Source organism: Fusarium poae, chromosome 2 (genome assembly GCF_019609905.1).
Source record: "Fusarium poae strain DAOMC 252244 chromosome 2, whole genome shotgun sequence".
NCBI lineage: Eukaryota > Fungi > Ascomycota > Sordariomycetes > Hypocreales > Nectriaceae > Fusarium > Fusarium poae.
The window spans coordinates 956,403-969,125 of NC_058400.1; the positions used below are offsets into that span (position 1 = coordinate 956,403).

The following is a 12,723-nucleotide window of genomic DNA, read 5'->3' on the forward strand; positions in this document are numbered from 1 at the left end:
ATTTATATTGTCTCTGGCCACCGAGGAGAGGAAATCCAATACGCTAATTCTCTGTCAGTCCGTACCCAAACCTTCACATCGTCTTCATCCGTATCGAAATCATCCTCTCCATCCTCCTCTGACCGTGCGATAATCTCCAAGAGCAGGGCTTCCGCCGCTTCTGGTCTAGCATCTTCTGTGTCATCATCTTTCACAAAACCTTTGCACAAAAAGTCCTCGACACTATCATTGCTTATCTTCTGGATGAAACCCATAATTTGAGATTTCTTGGCGTAATTTCCATATGGTTTCCAATATTGTGTTGCTCGCCGAAAAACTTTATGAAACTCCCCTTTTCCCATATCGCAGCAATCCTCAATCCTCCAATCTGCATGAAGTATGGTATTGAGATATGTCCACCAGATATAAAGTTCACGAGGTCGGTGGTCGGATCTGAAGAGAAGTTTCCGTCCATCAAGATACCACCAGTCATGGGCAATATCATCTTTATAGTTGGCGAATAGCTGACGAATTCCTGGACTCCTTTTGTCGAGAACAATCACCTTGTAATTTTTAACCTCTCGTTTCTCCCATTCCGGAATTGTCATAGACGGGGGGACATCAGATTTATCCCACCATGGTTCCATATCGTCGAGTTCCACGTCGGGAACGATGGATAAGTAGCCGCTGTGGAGGGCTTCTTCGATGGCTGGATACAAAAACAAACCGTTGCAGGGTGCAAACAAATCATCGATAGCACCGCTTCCAAAGATGGAGTTCATGAATCTTGCTTGTCGTCTGGGAAATAGATGTGTTGCCTTGACGAGACCTGAGTCGGGACTGCGCCAGACATACAAAATTGGATCCCAAAGATCTCCCTGGTTTGGAGGGTCTTTGCAATATGTCTCAGCCATTTGAGCCTCAAAGGCATCTTGAAGTGTCGGTGTTTCTGTTTCCATCATGGCAGTGACTTTGATCGGAAATGAGAAAGAAAGTTTCGTAACTGGTTTCCAGCGTGGAGTTGAAAGGCTTTATATACCATAAAGAGATAAAGTTTGGGTGCATTCACTTGAAAGTGAGGCTTCTTACTCATAGAATTTATTTTTGTTGGGTGATTTTCGAGGCGTAAGTCCCGAAGTATACATATAAAATCAACTCATAAAAAAACACAGTTTTTGAACCTAGATGCTGATATAGAATTTATTTACTGAGTTGACAACCTGAAATTCGCTCCGAAGCAGGAGTTGATAATGTCAAGATTAGGCAATATGTACTCTCCATGTTATACTCTGTGGTCACAGAAGGTAAACTATTGTGTCTTCACATGACGGAATAGTCTTTGGAAACTTATTGACGATGATCACTCTGATAAAAATTTGATGCTCAAAGATATGTATTGGGTTGGTGAGTCATTATTGGCAAACAAATAACTTGGAGCCTTGTTTCAGTGTCCGAAGTACCTCCGGTCTCTGCTAACCAAGCCATTCCAAGGGAAAGACTATCTCGACCTATTATAACCAAACCCTCGATCTATTCTTTAGGGAGGAACATCGCAGGTAGCCTTGCCATCACAAAGCGAACAAGTCTGAGTACCTGAGATGCAAAGGTCTGCTGTCCAAGAACAAGATTCGAAATAGGTATCTTCCAGTTTACATGCAGTATCACCCATAACTCCACAAGCAGTCCACGTCTCAGTGTTCTGCATGGTCATATCATAATCGATAGTAACCTCCCCAGCCCCATTGATCTCTATAAGTACCCAAATTGGTTAGTTATCGGACCATTATGAGATTTGTGGCGCGACTAATTGAGACTTACCTTGGACATGGACTTGTTTTCCATTCTCGCGAGCTTGGATGCGCCATGAATACTCGGGAACAACGAGGTCGGTGCAATCCCATTGATAGTAATCTTCATTATCGGCAAAGAATTCCGAGGCGCGCTGGTGGCAGACCTTTTGGCCTTCATACCAGAATTCCATGGTCAAGACATCGTTCATGAGAGGTCTCGAGTGCTGGTAAGTGCGGATAGCAAGGCATTGGGCATAAACGACTGAAGGAAGAGTAATCATGCCGGCCGCGATGGCTGCAAGAGTTCGGGTGGAAATAAACATTGTAGTAAAATTTGGTTGTTGAGGATGAAGACTTAGGAGTTGCTGTTTAGTTTCAAAGTGTCTGAAGTCTGAGATGTGATGGAGCTGGACAAGAGCTGGGAATCTCTTCATCTTTATAGTCAGTTGAGGAGACCTTTGCTATAGCTGCTTGCCAGCAAACACCAGACTCGCCAGGATCATATAATTCATGATGTCATTAGTTGTAGATGTATCCGAGTCGATAATAAGTATCCGAAAAATCATTGTTAAACCCATCATACAAACTCTCCGATATAGGAATTAATAGAATGGTTTACTATTAGAGAAGAATCCTAAAGGAATAAGGATTGCGGCACACCTGACTCTCCGTATCTATACAGCGTCATAGATAACTTGATCCACCTCGTCTGTGCTATCTCCAAGTCATCCAGCTGCCCACTAAAGAATGGTGTTAAGGGATAAAGGATTGAAGGATTCAGATATAGCCCTTGGCATTTGGCTTGAAATCTCGATCCTTCAATTTATCGGTGACATAGTCGAGACCAACCAATTATTTAAGTGAGATGACATCAACGTCAGCATAGGTAGAATAGCTAAATGAATATAAGCGTAAGATTATGCTTGTTTGCTATAGCGCAGGAGTGACAACCTTGTCCATACAGAACTACCTCTGGCGGGGTAAGATATTGCAGACTGTCATAATTGGGAAAACGTATAATGCATTGCTGAATAGAAATCTCATTAAAGTAGTAATTGTTGAGTTTTTGTTCTGTGAAGAAACTTCATTGTATCTCTAAGATAATACAAGTTGTAGAATAGAAATGGTAGTTTTCCTTGATCTCAAGTAGATAAAGAATAGCTTTTAATTGTATAAATCATTTATACAATAACCATAAATGTATATTCTCTAGTAGCTCCGCCAGAATATAGACACATCCGAAAGACCAAAACTTTCCTTAACCTCTGCAACTATTCATTCGTGAGAATTATCTAGCTCTCAGCTGGTATGGTCTTCCTAGACGCTAAAAGTAAATCAGAATTAGTGTTCAAAGTATACCTAAAAATAAAACGAACCTGAGAAGTATGTCGTGATATACGTTTCAAAATCTTTACAACAGCTTTCTTCGTAGCTTTTTGGTCCTTTGGTTTGGCCATCTGGTACGTCTCTGGGATTGTACCTGACACAATGTCCTCAAGATCCAATTTCAAAATCTTCATGTTCTTTCCGAATGCCACAACGATTGACACTTTTGGCACGGCGTCCTGCCACCATTCCCCCAAGGTCCTGATATTTTGGCTTGTTCTGTCACGGGCATTCGTGTATATACCGATCTGGGTAAGGGTACAGATGGCAGGGGAGATGTGATACAAAATGAGATAGTCCCATCCCGAAATGAGATCAGTAAAGATTTCGTAGCAAGCTTGTAATGCCAAAGTGTCTTGGTAAAGCACCTAAATAGAAGTTAGCAACTCTACCCAGTAAGAAAATATAATACGTACAGATTGCTCTATATCCAAGAGAGAAAAACTTTCCATTTCAAAAGTCTGGTCAGGCGACGTGGAGGTTCTGGCCGTATGTCGTGATTTGTTCACCATTTCCTTGACAGAGGCACGAAGTAAAGTAGCAACAGCGCTAAAAGAGCGTTTTAAGTACTCGATTTGGGACAGGACGTCCTCGAGGAACGTGCCGGATTCTTGTAACAAAACGATGGTCTCGACCTGTGGAGTGTAGTGTTAGTGTCATTCCCTATCTTATACCCATAGTGAGATACTTACTAGGGACGTGTTTACCGCGTCCAGATTGGTGTTGAAGCTCGTCATGTCCTCGTACTGTGCCATTATCACTATGAACGCTTTCTTGTACTTTCTTAGAGCTGACTCTAAATTTTCAAACGCGTTGAAAAGTTCAAGTGCTAGTCCATCTAGCCAAATATGTACTTGCGTAGTCATATTCGGTTCTAGTGTCAAGTGCTAGGTTTGAGGTGCCGAGAAGGAGTCTTGGATGTTGCAGAGAAACTGCCAATGATTCTCGCTTTGCAGTGGTAAAGGAAATGGTGATTTATCTTTTGCCTCCGCCTAGGGCCGGCCTTTTATACCATTTTCTCAGCTGTGGACCCAAGGTTAGGGGTGCGGGCATTTATAGAGTCAAATTGGGAAGATAAAGTAAAAGAGACTGGAAGTCAAAGGTTGACTCGGTATAAATGGGTCATATCTCATTGTCTCCTAGAGTCAGATTCTCACAATAATACCAGCAATGTAAGCAGCTATGAAGTCAGTAACTACTATCAATCAGCTAGGTGTACTTCTCTATTATTGATCGTTGCAAAACACAGCTACTTTGCGTACAGAAGCTTCGTCTATCACTCATAACCCACATCATACAGTTTGTCTAATCTTTATCCCTGCGTATTGCTGAACACTTCAAGTTGGCTCCGTTTAGGCTGGTTAGAATTCCTCTAAAAGAAAGTCTGCAAGATCATGTCTGACCTTTGTATAATCATCAAAATAACGAACGAGCTGGACCAACCAATGGAGTTGTTCAGTTCAGGTGACTAATCATCTTACTCTAGCGCCAATAAGCTGACGAGTCCGGGAGCCACGGCATTAGCCTTTAACTCAACATCCACCATGTCATGAATAATGAAACGCGTATAACATCTCAAAGTTATGCCCCGAATAATCGAGTCCGTCAAAGATGGCATATGGGACTCTTCAGCGCGCTTTCAGCGATGGCTTGATACACCCAACGGTCGAGGCGTGCTGAAATGCACTGTCGCCTACACTATCGCCAGTCTCGCAACCTTTGTGCCATTTCTTGCAAACTTTCTTGGTAAACCTGAAGGCAAACATGTCGTCGCGACAATTACAGTTTACTTCCATCCGGCCCGATCAACTGGGTCCATGATCGAGGCTATTCTTATCGCTATCGTCGCCGTGGCTTATGCCGAGATTATCTCGGTTTTGTCAATGGTTACTTCGGTCTTCTTCGGCTCGACGATGCATCTTGTGACTGTGTCACACGTCCTGGTTGTTGTGGTATTTATAGGCGGCGGATTTGGCTTCATGGGGTGGGTCAAGCAAAGGATGCTCAACCCTCTTGTGAATGTCGGGACTACCCTGGCATCTTTGGCCATCATCGGGGTCGTCACCAAGGAGAATCATGTTATGTCCAACGTGTTTTCCAACGAGAAGGTTCTGCAAGTTTTCAAGATGCTTGTAATCGGCATCACAACTACAACTCTAGTCAACGTGTTTCTATGGCGAACTTCAGCCCGGGCATCACTCCGAGAAACCATGAATCGCGTTTCGATTCCTTTGGGGGATATGCTCTACATGATAACCAACAGCTTCCTCAGCGGATCGGAGGAAGGTCTCGTGTCGGATGGTTTCACGGCTGCGTCAACGCACTACGCCAAATCCTATTCACAGATGATGAAGGATATGAGAGAAGCCAAGTTTGAGCATTACTTTCTTGGTCACGAAGCCATCTACGAGCATGAAAAGTCTGTTGCAAGATCTATGGAGACACTCTCGCAAGCTTTGGGTGGTTTGAGAAACGCGACCAATACTCAGCTGGAACAATTGCGGCACCCCAAACCACTGAACTCTGATAACAACGGGAGAAGCACGGCAAACACAGCAAGGGAGTTGTTCGAGCAGTTTAATGAGTCTATTGCGATGTCAATGTCTTCAGTGCGACAGAATCTCTGTCGGATCTTACATGAGCCACAATTTGGTCAACCTCCCCACTATGAGATAAATATCGATGAGGATTTGCGCCGCAACTTGATGGACTCTTTGGACACCTTTGACGTAACTCGAGCGGACGCTTTGCAGGGTCTTTATGATCGGATAGAACAGATGGCTTCGTCCGACTTTACAACACGTGCAAACCTCGAAGAAGTTGCCGCTGCATGTGGACACTTTACATTCAGCGTTCAATCATTCGGGGAAGATGTGTTGCAGTACATGGATGTTTTGGATGATCTACAGTACGTCGTCGTCCACAAGAGTCGGAGCTGGAGATGGCTTCTTTGGTGGAAGGGCGATGAACAAGACCGCGCCAAAGCTATACGTCTGTTTGAGTCGGCTGAGGCGGATGTGTTGATGCGTAATAGACAAAGATCTGTTAGTTCGACCAGCGGAGTAGGTACATCAGCTACTGTACCCATACCTATCGATGTCAGAACGTGGTATCAGGCACCTGATCTCAACAAAATCCTTGCTTGGTTCTGGAGAAACATTTCTACACTATTTAAGAAGATGGCGCGAGATGATATCCAGTTCGGACTCAAAGTTGGTATCGGAGCGGCTCTTTGGGCAATGCTTGCGTTCATAAAAGAGACAAGAGAACTCTACAGAGAATGGCGTGGTGAATGGGGACTTTTGTCCTTCATTATCGTCTGCAGTTTCACAGTCGGTGCTTCCAATACTGTCAGTCTGGCCCGATTCATAGGAACGCTGTTCGGCGCGCTATTCTCTGTCGTCAACTGGAAGATTAGTCATGGTTATGCGCTGGCTCTCATACCACTTGGATGGCTGACTAGCTTCATCAACTTTTATCTGGTCATTCAACATGGGAAGGCTTCATTTGGGCGCATCAGTCTCCTGGCCTACAATGTCTCTACTCTATATGCGTACCGAGTCAAGAGGAAAGCAGATGGAAATGACACGGCCGATCATGGTGTTTTTGATCAGCCGGATATTATGGAGATAGCCAAGCGTCGCGCCATTGCCGTCACAGCAGGTATCATCTGGGGTCTCGTTATATGCCGCGTTATATGGCCTATCTCAGCTCGACGCAAGTTTAAAGAGAGTCTGTCTGTGCTCCACCTACAAATGGGTCTCATATGGAAACGTGGTCCTCTTACCGTCCTTTTTCGGAGTGAAGGATCGCAAAGCTACCTGAAATCCGGTGAACAAGCTGCCTTGCAACGATATGCATCCAACCTTGACAGCCTTCGAGTCTCAGCCGCGTCAGAATTTGAACTACGTGGACCATTTCCCATGGACGTTTATGGTAGAGTCCTGAAAGGAACCACGCGAATTCTGGATAGCTTCTACAACATGAGTCTCGTGGCATGTCGAAAGGGACATTTGACAGAGGGTGAAAAGGCCTTGTTAGAGTATACAGCTCGTGAGCGCGCTATTCTCTGTGATCACATCTGTCAAGCTTTCCAAGTCGTTGCTAGTTCGACTATGTTAGAGTATCCTTTCGCAGACGCTACACCGAGTATCGTGTCGGCGCGCGAGAATTTGTTAAGCAAGATCTTTGAGTTTAGAAAAGGCCATCATAGAAGATTGGTGGATGATGATACAAGTGAGAGTGATGACTCAGGGGAGGTTCTTGTTGAAGAAAGGGACTACGCGTTGCTATACGCTTACGCCCTTGTGACGGGGCAGGTGGCTGACGAGTTGAGGATGGTGGGGAAGGAGATTGGTAGTCTTTTTGGTGTTTTGGATGAAGATACGAGGCTTTTGCAATGAGGTTACTTAGAAACGACTTTCACGAGTTAGCGAAATGAGTATAAGACGATATTAATTATAAGCTATAGCGAAGAACTGTACATTTTAATAATATTATTGCTCCGATGGCATGAACGCCGTTATAACACTTTGTTTATCCATTATACTGTTCTGTTATATACCAGTCCATTTCTGACACTGGCACGGGCTCCCTTGCAAAACTCACGTATGGTGAGGGGAAGGCGCGGGATATGTTACAATGCGACGGACCATCCACATACGCAGAGACACCATCAGTAGCATACCATATCCGGATCCTTGTCTCAACACCAGAGCCTTCAAATGCCTCCTTGATACGCAATCCATTAATCTCTTCCTCCTTCACATGGGCTTTCTTTAGCTTTTTCCAGGTTCTCTCCGGTACGAACCCATGTGTCACATACTTGTCAGAAATGAAGGGAATATCGACCTGAACGATTTCGAGATTCGGAAAGTGTCCAGCCACTGCTCTCTTACCCAGATACAAGATACAGCCCGAACATCGACAGCGTGCAGCACCTGGCGTCCAAAAGATTGTTAATCGCCTTACAGTAGTAGGGAGAAAATCAGCCAGATATGTGGCTTTGTCCCATCCTTCCCCTAACCTCTCTCGCCCTAGTTGGTGTCTGCAATAACAGTTTTGATCGATTTCGAGGGTGTGAAGACGGACAAATTGATGGATCTCGCGTGGAGAAATAAACATCGACTCTGACCTAAGCCTCATTCTGTTGAAATCAAGTGTTAGATGCTGCAAACTATTTCGTGCCGCCTTCAACATGCCGACAATGTAACTCGGGGATTGGTGTAGGTAATAATGGGGCCCGGCAAGGTTCGGGGAATAGAAACCCCAATTACAACATGTAAGTGCGTCCAAGACGTATTTGAAGGTTCGGAGGTTGCATGCTGCCGCGATGAGCGGGTAGAGGATTGGTGCACTCTGGTGTTCTGGGCCTAGCGTATGGCCGAGAAGTTGGATGTTGGTCAAACGTTCCATGACAGGGCGCAGCGTGTCCACGTCGAGTTCACAATCATGGCGCCATAACGAAGTACCATAGCCTCTGAAGACAAGTGTATCCAGCTCCGGAGAAGCTAGAAGAAGCGATGACAATATTGGACATAACCATGAACTGACAATGAACATGTTGATCTCGAGATACTTGAGGTGTGTAGGGAGCTTGGAACCTTCCCATTGCGATAGATTATGGCGACGCAAGTCCAGAGCGCCCTCTTCACCAATCGCCAGACGTGTAATGTTGGAGCAAAGATTCAACAAGAGACTTGATTCCCAGCTCGTCTGACCCTTGTTCACCAACGGTTCTGGGAATGAACGTTTCGTAACTCTTTCAGCTACCATTTGTGTAATAAGATCGTTGCTGCAGTGCTTGCGTCCGGCTCGATTGTCTGAGATTGACAAATCTAGAGAAAGTGCGCATCGCGCCAGATTCGGCTGACAATTGAGGACGTTGAAGAGGTAGGTTGATGAGAGATGTTTGTTTGGATAATGAAACAGGATCGGCATGGCTATGGTGCGCCATCGCTTGTTGGTTTGGGTCAACGCGAGCAGTGCCTTGTAATCAGCATTTTGATCGACATCTTCAGGAATGCATTTGGTATTGTGACAGTGTAAGCAAAAGAGACAAAAGATATGATGGAGAACCTCAGTAGGACAGCGTACGATAGACATGACTGAAAGTACAGCTGAGATGGAAGAGAGATGTTGTGAATTAAACCCCCGCACGCGTCGCGTGTTGGTTTTGTTCTTTGTTAACAAAAAGCAGTAACACGCACGTGACAGCCATAACGCCACCGCAGCCTTGTCATACGTATCTAGGTAGGTATCAATATGTACATTCGGTTGAGGTCATCCAGAATAACAAGTTCAAGAACCGTCGAACAGCAATTTCATATGCAAGAGTAATGGGTCCATTTTTGATGTCGACCCATACCTTGAATTATATACACTAAGTAGCTCCAGTCCCCAGTTCTTATGGTAGTAATAAGGTTTAGTGACTGGAGACATCAGTAGACGAAATTACTAGGTCACCTGGAGGCTTTGAGACACAACATGTCGACAGTTTATTTCTGTACCCTACTGCTAGGGCTGAAACTAATTCAACACGACGGAAATAACAAGGACATGAAATTGAACTTACCCTGTAAAGACAAACATTCATCTTCAATGATCGTTTCCAAAAAGTCTAACCAAAACAGTTCAATCGTTTCGCTCCTTTAACCAGCATTGAGACTTCATTCCTTCTATTGGAGGAAATAAAGCACATGCGTAATGGTCATACCAGGATCATTAGTGAGAAGTAAGCTGTGTAAGCTTACAGCCCTACCCACACTAACCAACCGCGCAAACAAGGGAGACTTTCAGCTTCAGCCGCAGTCTAAGGTAATGTCTCAGCCTGGAAACATCTTTGACCAATTACAGACGGGGCATTTGCACCACTATTTCAACCTCAGCTGTGCCACAGTATAAGCAGACATGCTCAACGTGGTTCTAGACCGTTAGATATCAGTATCAAGGGAGACGATTGCATGCCTTAAAGTTGAAATTGGTGAAAGTGTCAGGCACGAACTCTTTGCTGTACATGGTTCACGATCTAGAGGCTGAGCTGAACAACGCCACATGAGATTGAAAGTATGGAAGAGTTACCCCTCATTTCGAATCACAAGCTATCAGTTACATATCACGGCGTATGACAATGACTGTTCGATTGCCTGTATTAAGTTTCGGCTGTGACGGCGTTACCGTTTTGTCCTATGTATGATGTAAAGATGAGGCCTCTGATAGGCATGTATCTCGGCGGATTCGCGGACTGCAGGGATTACAAGATGGCGTGAACCAATAGAGTTGGTGGAATGGGACTCACGATAGCACGACGCTTCTGTGTGTCAGCCTCAGCCTTAGCCAGGGATCACATGAAAGATGACTTGCATGTGTTTGTTGCCTGGATTCAAGCTTGTGATTTCAGGTATAAAGTAAGCTCGTTCCTCGTATCTGTGGAAGTAATACAGACAAACATGGCTTCTGCAACCAAGATTCTTTTCTTTGGACTCTTTACAGGGCTTTTGTACGCCGCCAGAATGTCACTCGTTTCTATTCTTAAGTCTTTATACATCCGTCTCTGGAAGGGTGTGAATCATTTCATTGACTGGCACAAGCTTCCTACCTGGTTCGCTGTCTTCAATCTTCTTGCTCTTCGGTATGAACTTCGTGAAGAGAACTTACACGACACATCTCCAGATGCGGACTTTCAGGGTACCGAGGCTAAGTGTCCGATGAAAGACTCCAAGTTCGTATCCTCTAGGGACTCAGATGGTCTTTACAATGATCTCAAGCAGCCCAAGATGGGATGTGCTGGAATGAGATTCGGTCGCAATGTTCCAAGGAAATTCACCACGCCGCCTACTAAGCAGGAATTGCTCACACCCAGCCCAAGAGTCATCTCGGAGAAGATTCTCGCCAGACCCGAAGGCCAGTTCAAACCAGCCGAGATTGTAAATCTTCTTGCCGCGGCATGGATCCAGTTCCAAGTACATGACTGGGCACAGCATTTCCTGGTTACAAACGGCGACAAGGAAATTGATATCCCCCTCCACAGCAAAGACAAGTGGACTGAACAGACAATGAAGATTCCCCGTACCAAAAAGGCACAAACCTTGTCCAAGCAGGATGCAGAGACGCCTGCTTACGACAACGAAAACACTCACTGGTGGGATGCTTCTCAGATCTATGGATCAAGCGAGGCGGAGACTCAAGCTCTACGCGCCAAATGCCACAAGTCAAAGCCTGGTCAATTGGAAGTCAGTGTCGCTGATGGTGAACAATTCCTTCCTCGGTCGGAAGATGGTATTCCTAAGACTGGGTTTAGACAGAACTGGTGGCTGGGTCTTGAACTTCTGCACACTCTTTTTGCTCTTGAGCACAATGCTATCGCTACTCAACTTCATCTGTCAAACCCCAGCTGGTCAAGTGATCATATTTTCGACACAGCTAGGTTGATCAATTGTGCTCTGATGGCTAAGATTCATACTGTTGAGTGGACACCTGGTATTTTGCAGCATCCGGCCTTGCAGATCGGAATGAACGCGAATTGGTGGGGACTTTTGGGTGACAAGGTAAGTCTCTTATACTATTTAAACAAGGGGATCTAATACTGATGGAATAAATAGCTCTGGCACGCTTTTGGTCGCGTGTTCGACAACAAATCTGAAGTCATCTCCGGTATTCCAGGCTCGGGCGTGAATCACGACAAAGCACCATACTGTCTCACGGAAGAGTTTGTCTCGGTTTATCGTCTCCATTCACTCATTCCCGACAACGTCGCTTTCTTCAATGTCAAAGACGGCCAACATGAAGGAACCCTCCCCATCCTAGATGTCGCATTTGAGTCAGCTCGCAAGCCCTTTGATGAAGGCAAATCAGGTCTGGGACTTTCCTTTGCCGATGTCTTTTACTCATTCGGCGTCAACTACCCCGGTGCAATCCGAGCTCACAACATGCCTAATTTCCTACGAGACTTGAAGGTTCCTGCTGACAAAGACTTCCCTGAGGGAAGACATTTGGACTTGGGAACTATTGACATTCTTCGTGATCGTGAGCGTGGCGTCCCTCGTTACAATGCGTTCCGTCGTCTGTTTCACATGCCCCCTGCAAAGAGCTTTATCGACCTAACTGGCGGTGACGCCAAGTTGGCAGGGGAGTTGGAAGAAGTCTATGAAGGTGATCTCGAGGCAGTTGATCTTCTTGTCGGTACCCTCTGTGAGCCTCTGCCCAAGGGTTTCGGTTTCAGTGACACTGCCTTCCGCGTTTTTATCCTCATGGCCACCCGCCGCATCAAGTCTGATCGATTCATTGCTGGAGATGGATGGTGTCCTGAAGTATACACTCGCGAAGGTATGGACTGGGTACAGAAGAATACCATGAAGGATGTTTTGGTCAGGCACTTCCCTGAACTTGCTGCACCATTAAATAATGTGAAGAATGTGAGTATCATTCCGACTCAAACCTGATGTTCTCAAACTAATCGTGATAGGCTTTCGCACCATGGACCAAGCTTGGCCATACGGCGGCATACACAGGACCTGAGACGAACAAGGCCGAGGCTTGAGATCGCAAAGCTTGTCGGATCTTCTATGTA

The 12,723-nt window shown here is 45.3% G+C and overlaps 6 protein-coding genes across 6 annotated transcripts; 2 read left to right on the forward strand and 4 right to left on the reverse strand.

Moving 5' to 3' along the window:
• Nucleotides 1-2: 2 nt before the first annotated feature.
• On the reverse strand, nucleotides 3-938 carry FPOAC1_004241 (uncharacterized protein; the record flags this gene model as incomplete). The annotated part of the gene is made up of 1 exon (XM_044848793.1): nucleotides 3-938. One exon carries the CDS (start codon nucleotides 936-938, stop codon nucleotides 3-5), a length of 936 nt encoding a protein of 311 aa, XP_044707503.1.
• A 578-nt stretch (nucleotides 939-1,516) lies between these two features.
• FPOAC1_004242 (uncharacterized protein) lies at nucleotides 1,517-2,203 on the reverse strand (the record flags this gene model as incomplete). The annotated part of the gene is made up of 2 exons (XM_044848794.1): nucleotides 1,517-1,728; nucleotides 1,798-2,203. 2 exons carry the CDS (start codon nucleotides 2,201-2,203, stop codon nucleotides 1,517-1,519), a joined length of 618 nt encoding a protein of 205 aa, XP_044707504.1.
• An 854-nt stretch (nucleotides 2,204-3,057) lies between these two features.
• FPOAC1_004243 (uncharacterized protein) lies at nucleotides 3,058-4,021 on the reverse strand (the record flags this gene model as incomplete). Its single annotated transcript, XM_044848795.1, has 4 exons — nucleotides 3,058-3,093; nucleotides 3,146-3,523; nucleotides 3,572-3,790; nucleotides 3,848-4,021. 4 exons carry the CDS (start codon nucleotides 4,019-4,021, stop codon nucleotides 3,058-3,060), a joined length of 807 nt encoding a protein of 268 aa, XP_044707505.1.
• Nucleotides 4,022-4,738: 717 nt separating this feature from the next.
• Nucleotides 4,739-7,558, forward strand: FPOAC1_004244 (uncharacterized protein; the record flags this gene model as incomplete). The annotated part of the gene is made up of 1 exon (XM_044848796.1): nucleotides 4,739-7,558. The coding sequence occupies one exon, from the start codon at nucleotides 4,739-4,741 to the stop codon at nucleotides 7,556-7,558; it is 2,820 nt and encodes a 939-aa protein (XP_044707506.1).
• A 133-nt stretch (nucleotides 7,559-7,691) lies between these two features.
• Nucleotides 7,692-9,260, reverse strand: FPOAC1_004245 (uncharacterized protein; the record flags this gene model as incomplete). Its single annotated transcript, XM_044848797.1, has 1 exon — nucleotides 7,692-9,260. The coding sequence occupies one exon, from the start codon at nucleotides 9,258-9,260 to the stop codon at nucleotides 7,692-7,694; it is 1,569 nt and encodes a 522-aa protein (XP_044707507.1).
• Nucleotides 9,261-10,603: 1,343 nt separating this feature from the next.
• Nucleotides 10,604-12,693, forward strand: FPOAC1_004246 (uncharacterized protein; the record flags this gene model as incomplete). Its single annotated transcript, XM_044848798.1, has 3 exons — nucleotides 10,604-11,701; nucleotides 11,756-12,568; nucleotides 12,619-12,693. The coding sequence occupies 3 exons, from the start codon at nucleotides 10,604-10,606 to the stop codon at nucleotides 12,691-12,693; spliced, it is 1,986 nt and encodes a 661-aa protein (XP_044707508.1).
• Nucleotides 12,694-12,723: the final 30 nt, after the last annotated feature.